Genomic DNA, 26,253 nt, shown 5'->3' with positions numbered 1-26,253 from the left:
TGGGTTTTTGATTGGAGGGATTTCTGGTGGCAATTATTCTGGTTCCGATTGTAATCATGTGGGTTTCTTGATTTGGGGTTTTCCTTTTTCAAATTTGGAGTTTTGGATGGTTGGAAATTGAGTGTTTTGGATTCGGTTTATGGTCTCTGAGTGATTGAGGTAACAATGGTGCTGGTTTTCTTGTAATTCCGTTGCTTTTCTGATTTTTAGGTTTTTGAACGATGTATGCAGTCGGGCGGTTGGGCAGTTATATTTCAAGAGGAGTTTACACAGTCGCAGGCCCTTTCCATCCATTTGGTGGTGCAGTAGATATTATCGTTGTTGAGCAACAAGATGGGAGTTTCAAGACCTCACCTTGGTATGTGAAGTTTGGCAAGTTTCAAGGAGTGCTGAAGAGAAATGAGAAAGTGGTTACTATATGCGTAAATGGAGTTGATGCTGGGTTCCATATGTACTTGGATCATAAGGGAGAAGCCTACTTTCTAAAAGAGGATGATGAGGATGAGGAGGAGGCAGGTTTATCTCCCTCTAGTGCACCATCATCAGGCGAGGAAATGGAAGAGCTCTCTCATAGTGCAAGCAGGCGAGAGAGTGAAACAAATTCTGGTGAATTATCTTCTCTCTCTAATGTACTTGTCGAGAAAGAACAAGATACTGAACATGAGAAGGGTAATATGGATGGAAATTCTATTTCCATCAATGAAAGTAATGGGGAGATTGTTACTAGAACTACTTCACGAAGATCTAGGATTTTTGGACTGGTTTTTGGACGAAGATTGGTTAAGGATGACAATAATAAAAGCATTGAGGATGGTAGTGTTCAAAGGAGAGACTCATTAGAGAGGGCGGAGATAGCTGCTGACCTATTGGAAATGAAATGGTCGACCAATCTCCGAGCTGATAATGTAAATTCAAATGGTGGGTCTCGATGGAAGAATTCTGTTTCTGAGAGAGATGAGCAAAGCAAGGATGTAGAAGGCTCAGTTTCTATGAGTTCTCTCTCTTTGTCTCCAGTGGCTTCTAATACACAAGGCCTGAACCTGGGTGTAATCAAATTAGAGGAATCTGCCATTTCTCATGTAGATATCATAGAAACAACTGATGAAAATTCGGGGACTAGAATTATATGTTCAGATTACTCAGATGAATCAGTCATTTCCCTTGCAGGCAATCAAGAAAAGTCAGATGGGGATCTATCCAATGGTACCCTAAAGTCTGAGAATTCCAGTCAAGAAGCTTACACGGTGACCCAAGAAATTTTACGATTAGGATATTTCCCTACTGATACAGGTAATCAGGAAGAAATGTCTGAGCTATTGGTGTTGGAGAGTAGCAATTCAATGGAAACTATTGAAAGAACTTCTGAGCCTGAAGCAGTGGAATTATTCTTCCCTAAGGAAGGTTCTGATGAGGAAAGGCCCAAGAAGGATTTGATGACAGAGAACTTCTATAATCAGGAAGGGACTCAATCAGAAGAGGGAGAGAGTTCCAGAATAAAGGATGAAATTGCAAATGGTTCTACCTGTGACGAAATATATGAGATAGTATTGTTGGAGAGTGGCGATTCACAAGAAGCCGCTGAAAAGCATTCTAAGACCGAAGCGGCGGAACTATTCTACTCAGGTGAAGATTCCTACAAGGAAAAGCTCAAGAAGGATTTGGGAACAGAGTTGTGTTCCCAGGAAGCAGCTTGTCACACTGAAGTAATAGAGGGTTTCAGAAGTTCTGATGAAACTGCAAATGTTTCTGGCCATGAAGAAATATCTGAGCTACTGGTGTTGGAGAGTGGCAATGCTCTGGAAACCCCTGAAAAATCTTTTAAGACTAAAGTAGTGGAACTGTTATACCAAGAAGAAGATTTTAACAAGGAAGTGCTAATGAAGGATTCAGAAAAAATGTGCTATACTCCGGAAGTTGCTTATCAGTCTAAATTTATAGAAAGCTTCGAAACGAATGATGGAACTACGTATGTTTCTAACCATGAAGAAATTCCTGAGCTCTTGGTGTTGGAGAGTTGTGATTCATTGGTTATTGAAAAACCTTTTCAGACGAAAGCAGTGGAGCTTTCCTGCATGGAAGAAGAGTCAAACACGAAAAAGCTCAAGAAGGATTCAGAAAGAGGGGTCTCTGCTCAGGAAGTGGCTTCTCAATCAGAAGCAATAGAGAGTTGTGAAATAAGGGGTGCAGACACTCATATTTCTACTCATAAAGAACATTCGGAGTTGTTGGTTTTGGAGAGTTGTGACTCATTGGAAATTGAGAGATTTCCTGATACTGAAGCAGTGGAGCAGTTTTTCCCAGAAGAAGATTCCAATATGGAAATGCTCAAGAGCAATTTGGTGACTGAGGTCTATCAGCAGGAAGAGATTCGTCAATCAGAATTAACAGAGAGTTCTGCAAAGAAGGATGAAATTCTACAAATTTCTTCCTCTTCTAACTTTTCCAACGGTGAGGTGGTGCACGCACAACTTTCTACTCCAGAATTCAAAGTGGCCTCTGATTCTTGTGTACCATCTGTTGCACAAAAGTCTGGATCTGTAAAAAAATTGTATTTAGGAAGTAGTTGCTTTTTTTCTCATTCTAGTGGTTCAAATCACCGAAGTCCAGAATTGGATGACTCAAAGGATGAGCAAAGTGGTGGGCTTGCAGCTGTCAAACCAACTAATGCTGATGAGATCCAATCTGATGAGAATTTTGATGAAGATCAAATTCTCTTCACTGATGTCAATGATGTTTCAATCAGCCAAGGTCACCTTGAAGCCTCACTTTCTGATGATGAAGCACAGGAAGAGGATGATACTGTGCTTTCAATTGACAGTATTGAGGAGAAGTGTGAGTCGAATGAAAAGAACCATGAGTGTTTGGATCACCCTCTCTCTTCTCCATATTCTTCTAAATTCATCGAAGATTCAAGAAAGAATGCCTTTGACAGCATGTTGAATGAGGTTGGAAACCAAACCCGACCAATAAGCATCCAAAAGAGTTTTGAGGAATTGGGGGATTCTGAGCACTTCATGGGTTCTTTACCCAACATTAGATCCAGCATCGATGATCTTGAAAATTCAGATGATCTTACCCCATTCCGTCATTCTCTCGATTCAAGTAGTTCTCGGCAATTGAAATGGGTCCTGGGTGATAAAGATTTTCCAAGCTCACCAAAAGTAGAAGATGCTCCTCAAATAAATTTAGAGTCAGAGAAGGCTATGGCTGAGGATCTGGTGGCTAATGTTACATGCCCAACAAGCATGAAATCAATTCCTGCTGTTGGTAAGATGAAGTTTGCATTTGTTGTGACTAATCTTAAAATATTATTTAAATAGTTGTAGACATTTTTCCATGGGAAAGTATATTATAGCTCAATGCCCTATGGTATACTCATTGTCCATTGGGGATGGTAAGAGAGAGAGTGAGTGGAGGAATGACCCCATTGATGGGTTCCACACTCTTTCCATCACATTTCATCATTTTATTGCATGGTGATGTCCCAAATGGACTATAAGTTTTATATTCCATTGGGTTATATTGATATTACTGTATGTTTATTTACATGACAGTGCAGTCTTTTTTTTTGGTAGATCAAATGGTCCCCTACCCGTGGTAGAACAGAACTCAAGACGTCTTGTTGTGGCTCCCGCCACCCTGACCACCTATGCCTTGAGTCCGTTCATATGACAGTTGCAGAATTAATTTCTTCTATTTATGCTCAAGATTATATCTTTCCTTGTCATGCAAGGGAAAAGTAGTGCTTTTTTCTGCATTTTTGTTTATGTGGGGTATGTTTACATGCAGAGATCTCCCTTTGTAAACACCTGTTATTTGAAGGGATGGGTGCTGATGCTGCTTCGAAGGCATTCGATGGTGAACGCGTGTCTCTTGAGAAATTCCAATCACTAGGTTGTGCGATTGTCAAAAATGATAAGCTAGTAGTGAAAATTGGTGGTCAATATCTCCCTTGGGATGCAGCTGCTCCTATAATTCTTGGGATGGTTTCTTTTGGTCTCGAGAGTTCCCTTGAGGAGCTAAAAGGAATGATTCCTGTGGAGAGAGTTGAGAATGATAAGTATGCATCATCAGCAATTGTTCCCTCGGGTGGGAGCTGGGGACTTTGGCCCTTTAGCTTTAAAAGGTCAAATACTGTGAATGTGCGCTCGTTGCCAAATGGCAACAAGAGGGTTTTCAGTGACAGTTCTTCTGGGAAGTCTTCTCTTAGAAGAAGGGAAAAAAGTATGAATACCAAAAGGGATACAAAAAAGAAGGTTCGTTCAATTGTTCCAACATCTGAGCAGTTGGCCTCCTTGAATCTAAAGGAAGGGCAGAATATGATCACCTTCACCTTCTCGACTGCTATGCTTGGGAGGCAGCAGGTTATAACTTGTACTTTGCTGTGAAGTTATGGCCTGTCCATTTGGGTGTGTGGTGTATAATATAATCCAACTGATATGAAAAATCATAGTCCCTAGAGTCATCATGTTCCATTGACATGATGGATGGTGAATTGGTGGACATAGTGTAGGTCCTGCCAAGACATGTTGTGACCCAATGGTAGGTCCCGCTTTTTCCATCATTTAAAGGGATGGCGATGATCTAATAAACTATGGTTTTTCCTTAGTGTTGGTATAGTTTTGCGTGTTTCTTATGGGGTGCTGCTAGTATTTGATTTGGCACAGGTGGATGCTAGAATTTATCTTTGGAAATGGAACACCCGCATAGTTGTTTCAGATGTTGATGGAACTATTACAAAGTATGTCATTACAAAAGTTCATTAGATTGTGTTCAACTTCAACTCTGATTGTTTGCACACCATTTATGATTGTTACTTCGATTCTTTGTGCACTTCTATTAGTATATTGATCTGGATCCGTAGATAAAGTTGTTCAACTGAGTATGACTATTCCATAGTCCTTTTATAAAATTTTGGGTACTCTGGTTTTTAAGATCATTAGCATAATTTTGTAGAAGCGAAACAACATTATGCTTTTTATATTACTATTCTTTCTGGGAACAATTTGATAACTTGAAATAGGTTTCCTATTCTCGCATTCTTTTATCTATTCCTTTCTGGCAATGCATTTGGATTTGGACTTCTTCTCTTATTCTTATCATCACGGTTTCATACCCGTTGCAGATCAGACGTTCTTGGGCAATTTATGCCTTTAGTTGGGAGAGACTGGTCACAGTCCGGGGTCGCCCATTTGTTTTCAGCCATTAAGGTTTGCTTTATCTTATTATTGGTCTCATGTCATGATGGATTCACTCTGCATAATAATTTTGTTCTTACATTTTATAATGGAGAGAGCATTGATAGCCTGTAAATTCACGATGCTGTAGAAGATATAGAGTAGTTCATCTTCAAGAACAATAGCATACTTATACTAGACATAGTAAAGGTCCCAATTGATGCAGGAAAATAGAGAAAATAGACAAAACAGTTCAATAAACGATCAAAGTCTTCGGGCCTTGGCCGTAGTACCGCCAATCCCCATGATGAAGTCCCATACTCCATTCTCACCAAAGGGTAAGGGCGCAAATCCCCACCGACTTACCCTTTTTTTGAAAAGGGGGCCCGGATCATGGTAGTAGTACCACATGAGCCCCAGTTAAAGGCCATGGCATCCATTCTTCCTAACACTTTCAAAAAATTGACTCTTTCCAAAATGGGTAGGAGCCTGTAATACTCACTGATCTACTAAAAACATAAAATAAAGTCAAAACATGACAGATTTGAGTGGATCTGGCTTTCCTTAGTTAAAAAAGAGACCCAAAACCCTAACTAGCGCTTGCTGTTGTTATTCACAGCATGTTTTTACTTTTTACGCCCCAAAAGTGTTAGAAACCCTAAAATCCCAAGCCCTTTTATTGCATTATAATAAAAAAGACTAAAACTACCCCCACTTAAGTTAAAACATTATAGAAATACCTCGTAAGTTCCTTCACTTAAAAGGGAATTCGTAATGACACTTTTACCCCTAATAAAACAAGTAATTTCATATGTAGTTTAACCACTTTCTAAGCATCTCCTAAAATCCTGAAAAATATAATCCTAGAATCCCTAAAAAAACTCAAAACCCCTAAAAAAATAACCCTAGAAATTTAAAAAATGCATACTTAAATTTAATAGGAAAAATTAAAAAATAAGTCGCATATTGTCTTGCATTATTCTTTGTAGGTTGTAGAAAACGCGTCTTCGAGTTTTGAAATAAGCTTAGGTGAATTTTGCATTAGTCCTGCAACCTCTTTCAACCCAAATACTGAAACTATGATTCTGGGACTTGTGAGTTATTAGAGTAATCAAAACACAACGGTTGTGCACTAAAACTGAGTCTTTGCAATCAGTTGATACATCCATAAACACTTTTGAGAATCCTTCGAGGCAAGGGTTATTATATGTCGATGGAACAACCATGCTATGTAGTATGTACACTCGGTTCAGTCACATTGAATTGGTGAAATTGCATTAGCACAAGCATTAAACCCTACTGAAATTGCGTTGGTGTAGCCCTAGAATAGACCAAGGGAGCATCTTTGAGATGATCATCTCCAACCCCTAGTTCATTAACCAAATCAACAACTTCCTTTTCCAAATCTTCTTCATCCTCATCTTGATCATTGTCACCTTTCATATTTTCACCTGGTCCTTGATAAAAAATCAGACCACTACCTTCTTCATTTGAAGTGAATCAAAGATCAATGGAGAGTCCTGATCAATTATGTGCTGATTTTGGAAGCAAATTGATGAGAAATTATTCATGTTTAACCAATCCGCCTCGTGTCTGCTACTCAAGGTGTAATCATGCTGCTTTGGATCACTATAGCCTTCCCATGATCAATATAGGTCACTTCCCAGACCTCTTCATCAATTGGCTCATCATAGATGGGATCACTCAAAAGAATGCTTGATGTCCTCATCATAACACTCCTCAGAAAGGTTAATGAAATTGCGATTTGGGCACTGTGATCAGAAATGCCCAATCCCCGAGCACTTGTAGCACTTGATGTTGCTACCTGCACCCCTTTTGGGTCGCTTGACTCTCGAAACAACCCCTTTTTAGTCCATGGCACCTTGCTAGTTGGTCATTCCAACAGTGCACGATGTCAAACCAGCATCCATTATGCTGCCTTTTCTTCCAAAATCACCACCACAGCCTGTTGCCCTATTGCCCCCATCACTCGCACTTGCAGCCCACTTGTTCAAGGGTTGTTTTTGCTGGGTTGCAACCCTCTTTGCAAGGTTATAGGCCTCATCAAGGGTCCTATACTCCAATCCCGCTGCAAAACTACCACATCTTGAATTGATTGGCACAGACTGCTCCTCCTTCCCCATCACATCACTATGGGCAGTCAAAAGGTGAAACTCAGCTGTATGTTCATTCACTGACCTATCTCCTAGACACTACTCATATCTTTTGATATGGAGACTGTAAATAATTTTCTAGGAGATAGTTTTCCTTCATCTTTTCCCATGACACAATTTTAGGCTTTCCTATTATTTCTCGCCTTGCTCTCAACTGTTCCCACCATACCGAAGCACTTTTCTTCAATTTAATGGAAAGAATATTAACCTTTTTATTCTCTGGCACATCGTTGTAATCAAAGACTCTCTCTACTGTGTTTAAACAATCTATACAGTCGTTGGGCTGTGACTTTTCTTCAAAATCAGGAATATCTACTTTTAGATCTGTGAACAATACTAGTGAACAGTACCATGAACAGTGCCCTGAGAAGAGAGATAAGATGAAAGAGGAGAGAAAAGATGAAAGTGAAGAGAGGAGAGAGTGACATGAGATTCAATCACCCCATACCCCAGTAATATCTTTATTTATAATGTTTGTTTAAGGCTTATAAGGACAAAAATATCCTTAATGAACATAAGTATCTTAAAATATATAAAAATGACAGTAATACCCCAATACACAAAACAAGTTATTCTTTAACACTCCCCCTCAAACTGGAGCATAGATGTCACCCATACCCAACTTGGAACAAATTTGCTGAGTTTGGTTACGATTAAGTGCCTTGGCGAATATATCGACCAATTGATATGATGACTTCATACATGAGGTTGTTATTTGCTTACTAGTCACTTTCTCACGAATGAAGTCACAATCGACTTCAATATATTTTGGTCTTTCATGAAAAACTGGATTGCCTGCAACATGAATGGCTGTTTGATTGTCACGAAATTTCTTCATTGGTTCAGTAATTGAAAACCCCATTTCTTGCAGGTTTTCAACCACGTTAACTCATATGTAGTATCAGTCTCTGCGCTAGATCTGGCCACCACATTTTGTTTCTTGCTTTTCCAATTCATCAAGTTTCCTCCAACAAAGGTGCAGTAGATCGTAGTAGATCTTCTATCTAATGGTGGTGCTGCCCAATCGGCATCATAATAATTCTCAATGTTGAAGTGATTGTAGATGTGTAGTCGGCTCCTTCAGAAATCTCAAAATTCTTGTTGCTGCTTCCCAATGTGTTGTTCTGGAAGAATGCATAAACTGACTTACTATACTTAAAGCAAAGGCTAAATTTGGTTTAGTGATTGTCTCATTGTTAGGTAGGTAGTCTACCTACAAATCTTCTTTATCTTCCATGATCTTCTACCAAGTCTCCTTGATTCACTGAAAGTTTAGAACTTGGATGAACTGGTTTAGCCCCTAACATCCCTGTTTCTGTTAGTAAATCAGTTACATATTTCCTTTGGGATAGACTAATACCTTATTGTGACCGAGCTACTTCAATCCTAAGAGAATACCTCAGTTGGCCCAAGTCTTTTATCTGAACATACTGTTGTAGATAATTATTCAACTTCTTAATTTCTTCTTGATCACTACCTATAATAACAATATCATCAACATAAATAACGAAGATAATAGTTCCATAGGCTTGTTTTTGAATAAATACTGGATGATCTACAGACTCCACTGAAACCCATATGCCATAACAAGTTCACTAAATTTCTCAAACCATGTGCGTGGTGACTGGTTTAGACCATAATTGCTTTCTTTAACCTGCATACCTTGTTTGACTCCCCCGAAGCAACAAAACCCAGTGGTTGCTCCATGTAGACTTCTTCTTGTAAATCCCCATCAAAGAAGGCATTTTTAACATCAAGTTGCCATAATAACCACCCCTTATTTGCTGCCACAGATATAACTAAATTAAGTTTGGCCACAAGAATAAATGTTGCAGTATAACCAATATGAAATGTTTGTGTATCCCGTTGCTAACAGTCTAGCCTTTAATCTCTCTATGAACCCATTTGGCTGGCACTTAATGGTATATACACATTGACATCCAATTGGTCTCTTTCCTGCTGGCAAATTAGTGGGCTCCCAAGTACAAATTGATTCAAGTGCAGCCATCTCCGCATCCATAGCTTTCTTCTGTCCAGCATACAAAAGAGCTTCCTGATAGAATTTAGGTACAGAAATGGAAGAAAGTGCTAAAGAAAAATTCTTATAACAGGGACATAGATTTTCAAATGTAACAAAATGAGCAATAGGATGTTTAGTACATGATAGCTGACCTTTACAAAGTGCTATTGGAAGAGCAATACTTTTAATTTCTGGAGTAGATTTAGGAATAGGATGAGGATCTGCAGACAAAGATGAAGATTAGTCGACTGCTTGAGTTGGTGATGATGGCCCTTCTTTTCTTTTTCTTCTCGTATACACTTTGAGAGGTTGCTCCTGTAGAACATAGTAATAGGAGGAGAGACAAACTCTATAGAAGGAGACACTTGGTAATGAATTATCAATAGAGGAAGGAATAGGAATGGAAACATGAGTAGAAGAAGTAGTGGGTTGTGAATTCCCCTTGTGTGGGCTGTCCTGAATTTATTTTTAGCATTTTATGCTCATCAGAAAAGTATGGAATATTTTTTAAACAAGTAACATCAGTACACACCATTCGTTTTGAAACCAGGATGATACCACCAATAGCCTTTTGCGTATAGAGAATATCCTAAAAATACTGACTTAATAGCTCGGGGATCTAATTTGTCTGTTCTAGGACCTAAGACCTTAATAAAGCAAACACACCTAAAAAAAGGGGCACAATAAACAAGGGTTTACTGGGAAAAAGCTGTGATTTTCCATCCAAAATAGAGGAAGGAATACGATTTATCAAGTAACAAGATGTCAAAAGAATACCTTTCTTGGCCTTTTGGCTAAGATCAAGTGTAGTATTTGTTCTTATCAGTTTAATATTTGATACGTGGCCCATTGGGTCACATGATATTAAATTAATTTTTCAGGGGGGGAGGGGCCACCGCACTAGCTTGCTAGTGGGCTCCTCAAGCGTTGCCCATGCGTTGCACTACTGTATGGGCCTGGTGCAACCTTATAAAAAGAAAAAAATGCTCTCAAAAAAAAAAGATGCCAAAATATTCAAAACAATATATCCTCAAAACATTTTTGGGCATATACATATTTAACAATAAAGCACGAGTTACCTCTATTATATAACATATTTTCTCTCAACTGCCCCGTTCTGTTGGGGAGTATTCGCATGTGATGTGTGGTACAGAATGCCATATGTTGCTAAATAATTCTGAAAATCTCGAGACGTATTCTTTGGCATTATTTAAACGCAAGACATAAATATTCCTCCCAAATTGAGTTTGCTTTTCTTTGTGAAACATTCGACAATAAATAAGGTATCAGACCTGTCTTTCATTTAATATAACTACGTCATCCGAGAAAAAACATCTCCATGAAAACCAAAAAATATTTGTAACCACATAGATTAAGAACTTTAGAAGGACCCCAAATGTCTGAATGAACAACTGAAAAGATACAGTGGCCAATCATAAGCCAAGGCTTATAATAAACTAATGCGTAGTGTCTCAATCTTAACGACTACACTGAAGGTTTCTTCATAATCGAGTCCATGTTGTTGATTAAATCCTTCAAGTAACAGCCTTGCGTTGAATCTCTATATATTTCCATCTGATTTATATTTCACCGTATATACCCTTGCAACCTACTGCATTTTTATCTTCTAGTCTTTTAAGAATCTCCCTTGTATTATTGACATGCATGGCCTTGATTTCTTCTTGTATAACTTCAATCCAGCTCTTATCCTTTGTTGGCTCTAAGTATGTTTATGACTCTCTAATCTTAAGAGTCTCACTCAAGAATACTTGATATTCATGGGTGAAGGCTCATAGCTTACCCATCTTTGAATATAACGTTTAATGTGAGTTTACCTCCTCAATGAATTGGTCTCAACATCTGCGTCAACTGGAGTGTCTAACATATGGTCTGGTTCAGATGCTCTATGGGCTGGTTTGTGTATTCCTTTGCTGGTCTTTATAATGTTTTCGCTTGCTGCCCCATCTTAGCTCGTCTTTTGTACTTAAGGACTTCATGTGGAGCATTTTGTGTTGAGCCCCTACTTTGGCGTATTTGCAGGTCATCCTTGTAGAATGGCATAAGTCGTCTCCTCGATTACAAGGAACAATATCTTCATCATCGCCACGTTTCTCAATATTACATTCAACAAAATTTTCCATTTGATGTCGACTTATGAAGAATAGTTCACTATCATTCTTATGTTTGTTTCTTTCATTTGAATACAGACTTTCACCTATAGTATCATACTCTGGAGGAGTAAACATGTTCGACTCGTTTAATGTTACATGTCTAGAAACAAAAATTCCTATCCTCTGGGGATAAGAACATCTATAGCCTTTATGATCATATGAGTATCCCACAAAAATACATGTTTCTGCCTTAGGATCAAGTTTACTTGTACACCATGGACCATAGTTGCCAGGATCTCCCAACATAGGTGGTGATTCCACCGCGGAATCTCGCTCCAGCACTCCAGGGAAAGGGATCTTAGGGGGTTTTTAAATTTAAGGATCTTGATCCCATTGGTAGGGACCCTGATTCCTATTGTTGGGGATCTCTATCCCAACATTAAAAACCAAGATAGCAACCAAATTGATAATTTTTGTAATTTATAACCAGCTAGCGATTTGCATTGCTTGCTGGCCATGCATTAAAGAGATCCCTACTTTAGAGGGAGTATAAATTGTCCAAGATTACATACTCTTTAAGGTTGTGAGCCACAAAATGTTAGGGTCAAGATCCTAAAAGGCTGGGATCAAGATCCCCAAAAGGTTGGGATCTCAGTATCTAACATTTGGGATCTAGATCCGTAAAGTATGCAGTGTGCGGACGATGCTCTCAACCAAAGCGATTTTCTAGCATTTCACGATCCCGCACACTCAAGCCCGATCCTACTTCTGATCCCAACAACTAAAATATGGACATAATACCAACATCCAAAACACCTCAAGATAGAATAGTCAGGAGTTCTTCCAAGCAGTGTAGGTATAGATATTTCCATCCAATACCACCTGGAAGTCTATTTATCAAGACGGTAGCTGTATGAAAAGCTTCGGTTCGTAAAAACTTTGAAACTCCACTTGAAAATATAAGAATAAATCCTACTTCATTTTTATGTTTATGTTTCCTTTCCGCCACTCCATTTTGTTGTGGAGTATAAGGACAAGAAATTTGTTGCTCCATCCCATTGCCCCCTAGGTAATTTTTATACATATAAGTTGAGTTCTCCCTCTGTCCGTCATTACAGAAGTTCAAAATCTGCTTATGGAAGTTTTTTCAACAAACAACTTGAAATGACCAAACGTTTCAAATACATGAAGTTTGTTATTAAGAAAGAAAATCCATGTAAATCTAGAGAAGTCATAAAAAAGGATCACATAATAAAGGGAATTGGAAGGAGATGCGGTTGGTGCTGAACCCCATACATTAGGATACACTCAAATGGAGAAGAAGGTCTTTTATTTTTAGAAACAAATGACAACTAGACATGTTTTCCCAGTTGATAACCATGACAAATAAACTCGCTAGGAAGGAAGACCAATATTGGAGGAAACAAGTCCTCTACTCAACTTATTTAAAGGCTCCATACACAATGACCCAATCTATGATGCCAAAAATTGGCATCCTTATAAACACGACAAGACATGGCCAGAGTTTGGAACTTCTTTTCCTCATAAACTATGTACAACTCTTCACGTCTTGAAGTGAACATGGTTCTTGATGTAGGTCCTTCAATAAAATACAATGGGGAGTAAATAACAAGAAGACATGATTTGTCAAGCCAATTGTGACAGAAATAAGATTGCTTTTGAAATTAAGGACAAGGACAACATTTTTAGATGTATAGGACCTTTAGAAGACTGAATTTTGACATCCCTGACATTTATATTATGATGAGAGGATCCATCTCTAGTTATAATAGACCCACTGTGTGAGTAAGGGACAAGGGAAGAGACCATACCTGAATTTCCTATCAAATTGTTGGCTTCCCCACAATAAAAAATTCATGCAGCTTAGGATGGTGATGTAATGGCTAGATTCTCCATCGATATATTCAATGCGGTTGGCTGTCTTCCAACATTATGAACTCCACTTTCATTACTGATGACCTTATCAACAACATGCTGGTCGCTTTCATATCGTGGTCATGGATGTCCATCATATTTTTTGAGAAGGCATATTGTTATAATAGTTAGCGGCCGAGTGGTTATGCCTTCCATAGATCTAACATATTATACCATTATTCCCAGGACTGGAATTCCCATTATTATTATTGTTAGGTGGAGGTAGGATGGCACGCCCAACAGTATTTCTATAAATCCCACATCTACCATGACCGCCACATTCTCTATCATTTCTTTCTTTGCTTCAACCTCTAAGGAAGCCATTCCAAGGAGATGAGTAATCATTGTAGGCAAACAAAACATCATAAGAAATCACACTTGGTTGCTGTGCCATCCTTTTATTGGGGAATATAGTTTCATACTGAAGAATTAGAGAATGTAATTCTACAAAAGTGCGATATGTTGGTCTAGAGGTACCACTAGTAACAAAAGTCGCATATTCATCTCCAAGACCCTTCATGGAATGTCCACTTTGTCAGTAAGTTAATAGGATGCTGAATCATAGCAAGCCAATCACATATTCCTTTGATTTTGGCCAAGTACTTAGATATGGATTTATTTTGCTTTTTACAACTCAAAAGTTCTTGTATCAAGTGCATTAGACTAGCCTGAGACTTCTGGGATATGAGTTTTATAATTCCTTCCACAATTCTTAAGCATATTTATATCAACCGCTTGTGCCAATGTATCTTCTGACAATATAGAATTAATCTGCCTAATTAATCCTTTGTCCTTGACTAGCCAATCATCTCTTTCCTTTTGTACTCATTTCCTCTTTGGTGATAACTGTGGTGGTACCTTGCACGTCGCATCATGTGACCCATCAATCGTGGGCTTCTGATGAGAGGAATTGTAACTCCTTTCCACACAATTAAGTTGAAAGAAGAAAATTTGATGGTAACTTTGGGAAAAGGAATATTGGGGAAACTCGAAGTTTCCATTGGATGAAATGAGTAGAAGATAATCAAAATAAGTTCTTTTTTTTTTTGAAAGAAAAGGAATTTACTGTTCAAATGTGAAGAGCAACTAGGTTTTAGCGTACACATAAATAGTAACTAGGGTTTACTGTTCATGTAAATGGTAACTAGATATTAGTATTCACATGAACAGTACTCGAATTTATTGTTCACTTCAAAGGAGATGAGATTTAGGGCAAAGAAGAGATTTAGAGAGAAGAAGAGAATCCGGGTTTAGAGGTCCAAAAATCGAAGTTAAGATGACTGATCTAGGGTTTCCCGTCAATATTGACAATGATCAATCTGAATAATGACTGACAAAGAAAAGAGATAAACGGAGATTTTGATGCCTCTGATCAGTGGGATGACATTAATGGTTGAACCTTGCTCTTATACCATGTTAAAATATCGCCTTGAATACTAGAGAGAGAACAAGAAGTTGTGGTACAGGTAGAGATGGATGAAGAGGAAGCCAAGGAAGAGTGACGTGATCTCTGATTCATTCATTCATGAGGGGATGCACTCCAAGATGTCGTTATATTTTCCTAAACTCAATTAATTAATGGTTAGATAATAATAATAAGTCCAGAAATTACATATTTATCCTGTACAATGAACATGAACTACATATACAAGCATAAGTTACAACAGTTTATGAAATTACCAGTATACCCCTGACCTAGTATGACTAGCATTTAGTAACTCATTCTAGACCTGGCATCTACTTTTTAAACTGAGTTGAATTCTAGACCTGGCTTCTACTTTTTAAATTGAGTTGATAAATAAGTTTTTCAGTTTAGTTGGATTTGCACTTTCCCTCACAACTTTGATGGTTCTTTTTACAAATTCTAGCTTTTGCAACTATTTGCTCCATAAAAGATAACTTTTATTATCAATATTTGGGTTAGTATGAGTCACTTGATTTTCTACTATTTATAGATAGGGAATTTTAAGTCCACAAAATTTTATCAAAATCTGCCTCCATATCTGAACAATTCTGGTCCTCAAGGAAATATTCCATTAGAATAAGATATGTATTCTTTGCTGACACAATCACCTCCTGATTTTAAACTTAGGTGTCAAATATTCCATTAGAATAAGATATGCATTCTTTGCTTAGTCAATCACCTACTGATTTTAAACTTTGGTGTCAAGTTCAAAAATTTCTTGGTCTCAAATAAACATTTGGCAGCCTAGTTAGAAAATTTTTGGTCCAACAAATTATTGAAAGAACTTCTGTTAGTTGAAATTCCTGTATAATTCACAGATCATCTCTTATATGGATCTTGCTCATCTTCTTCTTTATATGGATTGTACTTCAATTTCTGGATTTTGCTAAAACATTGCTGCTCTTGAGAAGAAAATTTAGTTTCGATGTTAAATTAAGATCTATGACTTTTTTGGTGTTTCTTGGGCCTTGCTAAACATGCTTATGGTTGTATGTTTTAAACTTACATGTATCTAAGTATATGTTTGCTAAAGCTCTCATCTCTAGAGAGCATTTCATAAAAAGCAAAATGACAAATAATTTGATATAAGTAAATAGGAATTCTCATATCTAATTTATGGTTTCTGTGCTTCCACTCTGAATTGGCATTGTTAGGAATTCACTAAAATTTATGGTCTATAGGGTTTACTGAAAATTTAGAAGTTTTTTTTTTTCTCCGTTTGTGTTGTAATCTTATGTGTATATGTGTGATGATATATGGGTTATGAGATATCTTGTATGTAATATTACAACTCCACTGTGCTTGCAGGAAAATGGTTACCAATTGCTATTTCTTAGTGCACGTGCAATTTCTCAGGCCTACCTTACAAGGAGATTCCTTCTCAACCTTAAGCAGGTTTTGCATAGAGTTTCTATGTTGCCATCAAAAGGAAAAATATGTTTGTCATTTTAAAATGAAAAGATCTTGGGAATCTATAACTTGTTTATAAATGGATTGTTATTCATTTCACTTCCTGAGGATGACCGAATCTAAAAATGATTCTTTTTTTTTTTATAGTTTATAATTCGGTCATTTTTTTTAAATGAACATTTGTGCTTTATCTGTAGGATGGGAAGGCACTACCTGATGGACCGGTTGTTATTTCACCAGATGGTTTATTTCCTTCACTATATCGAGAAGGTGTTTATTATTCTCTCATAATTCTTCACTTGCTGGCGTGGTTTCTTCTTTCCCTTTGGGCATGTGTATTCAACTTGGAATTTTGTTAAAAAGTAAAACTTATTCTGTAAAGAAGATGGTTATGAACTTATGAATCAGTCTTGTTGACTTTACATTCACCTTTATGTCACTTTCATCTCTCACTTGAACAAGTAGATAGCTGTCAACAACTCTAAACTAACTCAACCAGCTTGATCTGGTGAGACATGAACTTCGAGTTTATACTTTAACATAATATTGAAATTGAATGACATGTAATGAATACTTGGATGATATGTGAGTAATATATTTATGCAGCCCCTTCCTCATTGCTGGGGCTTCTAACTGAGATTATGACAAGGTCTGTGTCTGTGAGCTGCCTCTCCATAAGGAATGTTAAATTATGACAACATCCATGTTTCTTACATCTGCCCCCATGAAGGGTATTGTTTAGTTCACCTTCATTTTATAGTTAACATAACCTGCCATATCTATTATTCCCTTAGAATCTAGATTGCAATCTTAATCACAAATTTGGCCATGTTGTCCTTCATCTTTCTTAAGTTCTTTGTTATTCAATCAGTTGCATGTCACTCTTTACAATAGTGGGTTTAGAGGGATTTAGCTTCAAGCTATATGGAGAGGCGAGGAAGTAGTTAAGATTGACGGCCATGAAATACCAAAAGACCACACTTTCGATATATTGGATCGATAATCCTAGAAAATGGAGAGATTGACGAAGATGTTTCATACAAAATTAGAGCTGGGTGGGTGAAGTGGAGATGTGCAACCGGAATTTTATGTGATCACCACATACCAATGAAGCTGAAGGGAAAATTCTATACGACAACTATGAGACGAGCTTTGCTCTATGGGGGCGGAATGTTGGGTGGTTAGAAACAATATACCCATAGAATGAGTATAGTGGAGATGAGGATGTTGAGATGGATGAGTGGCAACACAAGAAGGGATAGAATTCGAAATGAATCCATTCGGAAAAATTTAGTTGTGGCACCAATAGGTGATAAGATGAGAGTGAGTAGACTTAGGTGGGCTAGCCACGTGTGGCGTAGACCCAGTACAATACCTATCAGGAGGTGCAAGTTAGTTCAAGTGGAAGGCTAAAAAAGGACAAGGAGTAGGCCCAAAAGGACATGGTTGGAAGTAGTGAGAAAAGATATAGGGACTTATAGCCTCACTGAGGGTATGACCCAGAATGACGGATCAGGATTCGTGTAGCCGACTCCAATTAATTGGGAAAAGGCTATGATGATAATGGTGATGATATGTACTTCTCAAGAAATTTTAATCATCCAAGCCCCAAATGCTTATCATTTTCAACTGTACATCACTGCGTAGTCAGAAAATGCATACACTTAACACATATGATATATATAACATACACGGTACTGTTTATGTATCTTTCATGATAGACACTAGTGGTGAACTTAGTTTTATTACAAACTAATATGTAAATCTTGAAAGAGTATAGGAGAAACTCAGATCGAGAGATCGAGAGAGAGAGAGAGAGAGAGAGAGAGAGAGACGTGAGTGAGAGAGAGTCATGTGAGGAGGAAGCAGGAGAGAGGGGTCACCATATTGTTTCCTAGACCCCCATTCTTCACTTAAATTCCTTTATGTTAACACTAAAATGTTAAAAGTGTCTAGGGGAAAAGACAATTAAGTCCTTAGGGACATAAATATAAAAAGAAATAAATTTAAACTTAGTTATTCGCAACACTCGCCCTTATGTTAGTGTGTAGATATCTGTCATGATAAGCTTGCTTAAAATAATTTGTAGTTGAGGCTTCCCAACAGCCTTGATAAGAATGTTTGATAGCTGGTCTTCTATATGCTTTGTTCCATGATGTTGGAGCGGATTGTGAGCTATACTAATTACTGCCTTGTTGTCACAGCACAAGGACATTGACCTTTTCGTTGAAAAACCAAATTCTCGTAAAAGGATTTTTAGCGAGAGTAATTCACATGCATGATGTATCATGACCCAGGGATCTACACTCAGATTCTGTATTTGATCTTTGATTACTTTTTACTCCTGAGTTAAAAGGTTCCCTCCAACAAAAGTACAGTACCTTGATGTCAATCTTCGATCCACAATAGGACCAACCCAGTTTGCTTCTGTATAGGCCTCAAGTCGTAAGTACCCATGATTAGCAAACAACAGTCCCCTTTATTGTGATAATTTTAGATACCTGAGAACTCCGACAGTAGCCTCAAGTGGATGGTTCATGGAGAATGCATAAACTGACTAATCACAGTCACAACATATGCAATGTCTGCGCATGTAAGTGAAAGGTACATAAGTTGACCCACTGTGTTGAGAGCTTCACCCTTTGGTCATGAAGCTTGTGGTTTTGTTTTATAGGTGTGTCAATTGGATTAGCCTTAAGCTTTTCCTGTTTTCTTAAGGAGATCCAATACATATTCCCTTTGAGAAATGAAAATTCCTCCTTTTAACCTAGCCACTTCTATTCAAAATAGAAATTCAATAGGCCTAGATCTTTGATTTCAAATTATCTCTCTAGAAAATTTTTAAGTTGTTGAATTTCCTTAGGACAATTACCTATAACAACAATCTCATCCACATGTACAATTAGGACAATACTGCTGGTCGTGGTATCTTTGGTGATAAAGTATGGTCAACAGGAATTCGAGTATACCTCATTCTTTGAACAACACCATTAAACGTCTCGAGGAGACTACTTTGGTCCATAGATTGCCTTTCTTAGTCTACAATTTTTTCGTTCACATCCAGGGGCGCGAAATCTAGGTGGAGGTACCATGTACAATTCCTCCTATAATTCTCCATGAAGGAATGCATTCTTGATATCCAATTGATGCAAGGTCCACTCCAAGTAAGCTGCCAGAGATAGAAGTATCCCCATGAATTCATCTTGCCATAGGGGCAAATGTTTCCTAGTAGTCTATTTAATAGGTCCGAGTAAAGCCCTTGCCCAGTAACCTTACCTTGTATATGTCAATAGTTCCATCAGCCTTGTGCTTTTCACATTGTAGACCCATTTGCAACCAACCAACTTCTTCCCTTTAGAAGGGTCTACCAGTTCCTAAGCACCATTCTTAAATAATGCCCTGATAGCCTCCTTCCACCTGGGATGAGCTAAAGCCTTTATAACATTGGAAGGAGACAAGGACTCAAAAGAAACAAAATTGCCAATTTGGTGAGTATTGCAACTGCGCTTACCTTTCTATACACCAATTGGCAAATCAATTTGATTTCGCTGAGAAGTGATAGAATTAGAATTAGGATTACCTTGATCAAAGGTTTGTAACTGGCTTGTAGGCATGTCAGCTACGGTAGTCTCCACTTGTTTTTGTTTCCATCAAGTATAGACTTTTAATTACTTTTTTCCAATTTCAACATCAAAAGAATGCTGCCCATTGTTGCCTTGAGCTCTAGAATCAAGAAAAGTGGGAAGAGGAAGGGGAACATGAGGCTTTCCTTACACACTATGCTCCTCCTAAATAGAGGTAGGGGAAAAATGAGTGGATTCAGAGAATGTTACATCCATCGAAACAAAATTTCTTCTCCGACATTGAATCATAGCATTTGTAAACCTTTTGAGAGGATGGATGACTAAGAAAAATATGTTTCATGGATTTAGGGTCCAACTTTGTATGTTTTGCACCAAGAACATGTGCAAAGCAAACATAACCAAATAGTTTAGGAGGAACACTAAAATGTGGATAAGTTATCAAAAAAGAAAAAGAAACTAAAATGTGGATGATCAAGATGGAGAAGTTTATGGGGAGATTTATAGCCCAGAACATGAGAAGGCATTTGTTTGATTAGATAGGATGCAATAATCACTGTTTCTAACCAGTACATCCTATTCATATGCAAGAGGGCTAACTTCACAATAGGTGTTTATTCTTTCATCAGCTGCCCTATTTTCTTACGGGGTATATGAGTAAGATATCTGATGTTCTATGCTATTGTCTTCAAGATAAGACAACTTTTCATTGCAGTACTCTATCTTGATCAGACTTGAGGACCTTAATTTTAGTATCAAACTGAGTATAGATCATCTTGTGAAAGATCTTGAAGATATTAGGAACTTCATCTTTGGTCTTCATAAGATGATCCATGAGAGTAATCATCCACAAGAAACAAATATTAATAACAAAAAATAGAAGTAACAGGGGATGGACCCCACAACAGATTGAACAATAAAAAATATCGATAACCAAATCGTTCCCCTCATATCCACGTCCTGAAAAATACAATGGGAGGAAAGAAGGTTATACTACAATTTACTCTCTTGGTAATGCTATTGACAAACATTAAGTTTGTACCAAAGCTAATAATATGAAGAATTGATGAAGGAGACAATCGACGGGAAATATTCGACGGGAAATATTTACTGTTCCTTTTTTGGCAGTGGAATAAAACGATTGATCAACAATTCTAACCTTGTCTGTACTAGAACAAAGAGAATAAGAAGAAAACATGGGAGACATACGATTCATATGATTGGAAGCTCCAGTGTCAATGACCCAGGACTGTCCAGAGGGATAAAGAAGACATGATTCGTTGAAGCATAAATACCTGAGTGGGCAAAGGATGATGTAGAGGTAGTAGTTGGGCTATTGAACTGTGCAAACAATTGATGAAGGCTCTCAATTTTCTCCTTAGGAGCTGATATCAACTCCTTTTGGGCAGAAGAGGAGGGTAGAGCTGCATTAGGTTGTGTTTGATAAGTATTGATAGTTGCTGAGCTACTAGCGGATGAAGCATTGTATGCATTGAATTGTCCAAGTTGATTGAATTTTGCAGGTTGACCAACCAAATCCTAACAATTATCTTTAATGTGGCCATTCCTACCCACAAGGATCACACTTTAGCTTATCTTTATCTACTGGATTGGGATTCCCTTTTCCAAATTTTTGAGATCCACACCCCTTATTGTTCTTAGGAGGTAATGAGGTTGAGACAAAGGCAAAATGATCCATTGGTTGTGCATGCAGTTTGACACTTTCTCTACTTTCCTCACGTTGTGATTGAAATGGAAGATTAAATTGATTGACGATTTGAACTCTAGCTAACTCACAGTCAGGATTCAATCTAGTCAGAAACTCAAAGATATGATTATGTTGCACAAACTCCTTGTATTTATTCCCATCTTGCTTCTAGGAACATCTGATAGTGATCCAACTCCTCTCATAGGTTGCCAGGTAAAGAGAAATATGCTGCTAGAGACCACAATTCTTGTCGAAGATGTGATATCTATTGCCTCAGTCGGTACACCCGAGACACATTTTTGCTTTGGGGGTAAATTTGGTGTATCGAATCCCAGATCTCTTATGTAGTCTGTAGAAACAAGAAACCCTGACTAACTGAAGGTAGCATTGAGTGCAACAATCAAGCATTACAATCAAATTTTCAGTCTCCCACTTCTCACGTGAGGGATATGTCTCTACAGTTTCAATAATATTTCCATTGATATGCTCCAACTTCCTTCTTCCACCATAAACATTTTAGCATACTTCTTCAAAAAAAAAAAAAAAAACATTTTAGCAGATTGTGGCCATCATGATAATCGTCATCCGAGCCTTATCCCAACAATTTGGGATTGTCTACACGAATCCTATTCCAATCAAGATTCATGATAGGGATGTGGCAAAAGTTTCAAGATTCATGATAGGGATGTGGCAAAAGTTTTTTGTTGGCTGCCAACCTAACACAATCCTCCTTTCTCATCCCGACTTGGGATCGACAGTGACGTAGTTATTTGAGTAGACTATGATCATTCCAGATAATTTGACCCATCAAGTTTAACAACTGTAATATGTAGTCTAGGGTTGTCTCCATGGACACCAATGTGAGAAGTTACACCCTAAGTATGGGTGGTAGAAAAGTGCTTAGAATCACTAATATTGGACATATCAGCTACTTCATAGCCAATACACACCAGAAAACACTCACTAATTTAACATAAAGAGTCGCTTGACCGACACTGATTCACATAATTAGTCACTCTACTTGACTTCTCACAGAGATCCGGTCATCCATAAATGAGATCTAGATATATGAGCCTTATAACTCATGATCAGGTGTAAGACGTATTATAGGAGTCCAACAACCAATTTTGAAACACTAAAATATCCCAACCAATTCTAGGGCTTTCAGTTCAACATCACACACTTGGCCTAGATAGAAAGTAACCATAGGATTTGATGCACCATATCAATTTTTTAGATCTCAGTTTTTGATCAACACGAACCAGATCTAGGGTTTTCACCACCATCAATTTATATGTAGCTATTAATGGTGACTTTTAGGTATGTGTCTTTCTTCCTTTTGTTTCATACATGGCATTCATGAGTGTGTCCAGCCATTTGGTTTCATGCTTTGGTGATGGAATTCCTTGATACGTGGCATAGGACTAACTCCACTTTTGATTTTTGTCAACTTGGATATTTCTATGAAGTAGTACTCAAAGCATGGAAGATTAGTGACTTCTTTGTTCTATGTTGTGTGCCATTGAATTTAACTTTTTTTTTCTTATGTTTTTTGTAGTGATTAGAAGGGCTCCTCATGAATTCAAGATTTCATGCTTAGAGGTGCAGTATATTACTTTTCTTTCTTTGTTTACATGCACAATTTCAGGACCTTTCATTTTTTATACTTGGACATGTGAAAAAGGTACATAAAGCCTGTTTCCTTGTTGTAAGTTTTGGTAAAAGGGAAAATTTTCTATCATGAATAATGAAAGACCAATATTAGATACATTGGTTGATGAAGCTAAGAGTTGCCTGCATTCCGAGATCATGAACACCTATACTAGCATTTCTATTTCCAAGCATCTAATTAATGACTATAATCTCATTAAGTGTCTATAGGGGAAGATGGTGTGTTGAGATATGACAATATAAGCAAAAGATGGAACACTTGAGGCCTGGCTTTGTCTCCCACATTTGTATTTTATATTCCGAATTTTATGCAATGGAAGCAACATGGTATTTAATTACCAAATCCATTCCAATGGTATATTCCTCTTCCATTTCCTGGAAGACCTCTTATGTGGGCTACAAGGGCTGGATGCTCATGAATTTCAGAAACTTGTTTTATGACCTCTCTTCATTTCTCCTCACTTTCTGTAATGCATTACTGAGCCAAGTAAGGGAAGCTTTTCATGGGAGAAATGTGACATTTCTTGCCTCTTACTTGCTTGTAGTAGTATTCCTGTACTACCCCTTGTTGGTCCCATGGGACGGAGGAGTGTTAGCTGAAAGGTGGTTATCAGTTCATGGATGCAAGGTGACCTTGCTTTTTTTTTTAATAGTAAGAAGGGGTAGAGGAAATGCCTCGAGCCAATGTTCAAGTACTAGGCTCTACGGTGCTGAAGTAATTTATACCCTACTCTTAGGAAAAGCTGGAACGACCCTCAACAAAAGAGTACCGATACCTAAACCAACAAAGGTGGGTAGGTAGAGAATACCAAGGGGCATGAGACAACTCTCTCTAAGGAACTTGGCAAAATAGCCATGTAACTTCCGGAGAAGGGGTGCCTTCTCACAAAGGGGATCGCATTGACCAGGCTCAGGTGACTGTTTACCTAAAACACAGGTCTCTCTGCAAAGTTGTGAGACCATGTGTGAGCGCTGACACCAGCCCAATGCGGGAAGCTCAAGGAAGTTGGTGACCTGATGATGGGGGAGCCAACAACCGAAGCTCTGCTGAACGATGGCTGTAACTATAATGGTCCTAAGGTAGCGAAATTCCTTAACCTTTTTCGCAAAGAAAAATAAAAATCCGTATCAGGTAAGTTCCGACCCGCATGAAAGGCATAATGTTCTGGGCATTTGTGTAAATGTTTGCAGAATATTCTTGTGCCCGAAGAAACGATTCATCGAAATAATGAGTTACCCAATCGATTGATATGGACACATCTGAGATCACCAAATGCTCGAGAGTTTTTTTATTTGCCCTTTCCTTCTTCTTGTTACTAGATATCTCGTTCGTACACATCTTTTCTTTGTTTCTCAAGTCTCTAGTGCGTTACATACAGATTTCGAAAAGATTAAATCTTTGATGATTCCATCATACATGATGGAGTTGTGAAAACTTCTAGATGGTTATCCTCCACCTGAATTGAGTTCTTTCTGCTTAAAGAATCTCTTTCTAGTTGCTTGGAACAATTAGGAGACTCTCTGGAAGAAGTACGGGTTCTGATTCTGGGGTTCAATAACCATTTTTTTTTTTTTTGTGTTCTCTGAGGTGGAGTTTTAGTAGGCCAACACTGTTGGCTAATTTTGTTCTGAGTCCCTCTTAATGTACCACAGTGCTTACCAAATATTATTCCCTTGTAAATTTATAATATCTAAGAGTAGTTCAAAGATGCAGTGCGATATTGTCTTCCTTTTATATTGCCCGTCTACCATATTCCAAATCACTGTCCTTGAGAAGAAAAGTGGCCCATTACATACATCTTACTTCATTGAGTTTAGCAACCACAACATGGAGATGTTTGCAGACCACTCTGAATATTTTTGGGTCTGTTAGATCTGGTTGCTCAATTTTTTATTCAACATTATTTCAAATTTGTATTTTCCTTTAGAGGATGTAGTTGCAAAATGGGCCTATGTAGGTAGTTACCTCACACAATTAATTGTTGTTAGTTGTAAACCTGAAGTTCCATTTGATTTAGGATGCACTACATCTAGGAAGAAAAGCCAGATTTCTTCAACATTTTATTGAGTTTGCTTCAAACTTTGTCCAGGAACGAATTTAGATGCTGTTGAATCAGGTCCAATATGCTCTAAGATGTATATGGTCTCGCACAAAAATTTGAGAAAATAGGGCTTAAGCTCAACCAAAAGAGAGCTGGATGTTTCTGTTAGTGCTGTTGGCTGGGATTAGCCCAGACCCAGCATAAATTTTCCTGGCCAGGCCCAGGCCCAGGCCTGAAAGTTATATAGTTAGGTCCTGCCTCAAGCCCAGCCCTCAAGCCAAAAATGGTAGCCTTAGCCCTGTCCACAACCAGGCTGGCTCAATAGCCTGCAGGCTTACTTGGCCTGATTGGCTCCTTTACAGAGGGCTGCCATTGACCACGTTCAGGCATGGCCAAGTTTGGTCTGGGCCTGGCCCAAAATTTGTATAGCCTGGCCTATTACCCAAATTTGTACTGCCTAGCTGGCTCAAGATTGCTCATGAACCTAAAATGACATCCCGAAAGCAGGCCCTGCCTGGAAGTCTGTGTACCGGCCTTCCAGGTTGGCTGCCCTAGGTATCTCCATACCCAGGAAACATTTGAGGCCGAACTTAATGAGGCATTAGTTTTGGCCTGTGCTCCCTTGCTAGCATTCTTTGACATTTGTGGAGCAGCTGAAAGCAATAAATGCATACCTTTTGATATTTTCAAAATAATATCTTTTGATCTCTTATATGTTGTCCTAGCTCTAAGATCCAAAGGAGGTTTGATTTCTCCGATTTCTCTCAAAAAAAAAAGGATGGAAGGCGATTAGGTCTGTAGGTTTCAAAGTCTTCTCTTTATAGGAGAAGGGTCCAGACATGAAAACAATCTTTCTTTGATTTCGGGTTAAGAATTAGGGAAATGCATAAAGTAGGCCCTGAGAAGGGAAAGACGAAAGAGAGAAATTGGGATTAGGATGGAGTAAGTGGACATAGGGC

The 26,253-nt window shown here is 38.1% G+C and overlaps 1 protein-coding gene and 1 non-coding gene across 12 annotated transcripts in view; both read left to right on the top strand.

Moving 5' to 3' along the window:
• Nucleotides 1–26,253, top strand: part of LOC18425103 (uncharacterized) — a 32,669-nt gene that overhangs the window by 910 nt on the left and 5,506 nt on the right. For 3 of the 11 annotated variants that reach the window (XM_088865230.1, XM_088865229.1, XM_088865231.1), the window contains 7 exons: nt 211–3,267; nt 3,790–4,364; nt 4,668–4,741; nt 5,126–5,210; nt 16,191–16,277; nt 16,490–16,562; nt 23,140–23,183. In XM_088865230.1, the coding sequence (XP_088721356.1) occupies nt 222–3,267; nt 3,790–4,364; nt 4,668–4,741; nt 5,126–5,210; nt 16,191–16,277; nt 16,490–16,562; nt 23,140–23,183 (3,984 nt within the window). In that variant the 5' untranslated portion in view covers nt 211–221. Of the gene's footprint in view, nt 1–210; nt 3,268–3,789; nt 4,365–4,650; nt 4,742–5,125; nt 5,211–16,190; nt 16,278–16,489; nt 16,563–16,898; nt 17,003–23,139; nt 23,184–26,253 lie in introns of those variants that run through there. The other 8 variants (XM_088865236.1, XM_088865235.1, XM_088865237.1 and 5 more) reach the window with 5 other exon arrangements.
• LOC148782447 (U2 spliceosomal RNA) lies at nt 10,145–10,341 on the top strand. The gene has a single exon (XR_016055179.1). It is a non-coding gene; the product is annotated as a U2 spliceosomal RNA (small nuclear RNA).

The sequence above is a fragment of the Amborella trichopoda genome, chromosome 4, assembly GCF_054954075.1.
Source record: "Amborella trichopoda isolate Santa Cruz 75 chromosome 4, AtrichopodaSantaCruz75HAP2 v2.0, whole genome shotgun sequence".
Taxonomy (NCBI): Eukaryota; Viridiplantae; Streptophyta; class Magnoliopsida; order Amborellales; family Amborellaceae; genus Amborella; species Amborella trichopoda.
Note: the sequence above shows the minus strand (reverse complement) of the source record. Positions and strands in the feature narration are given on the sequence as shown.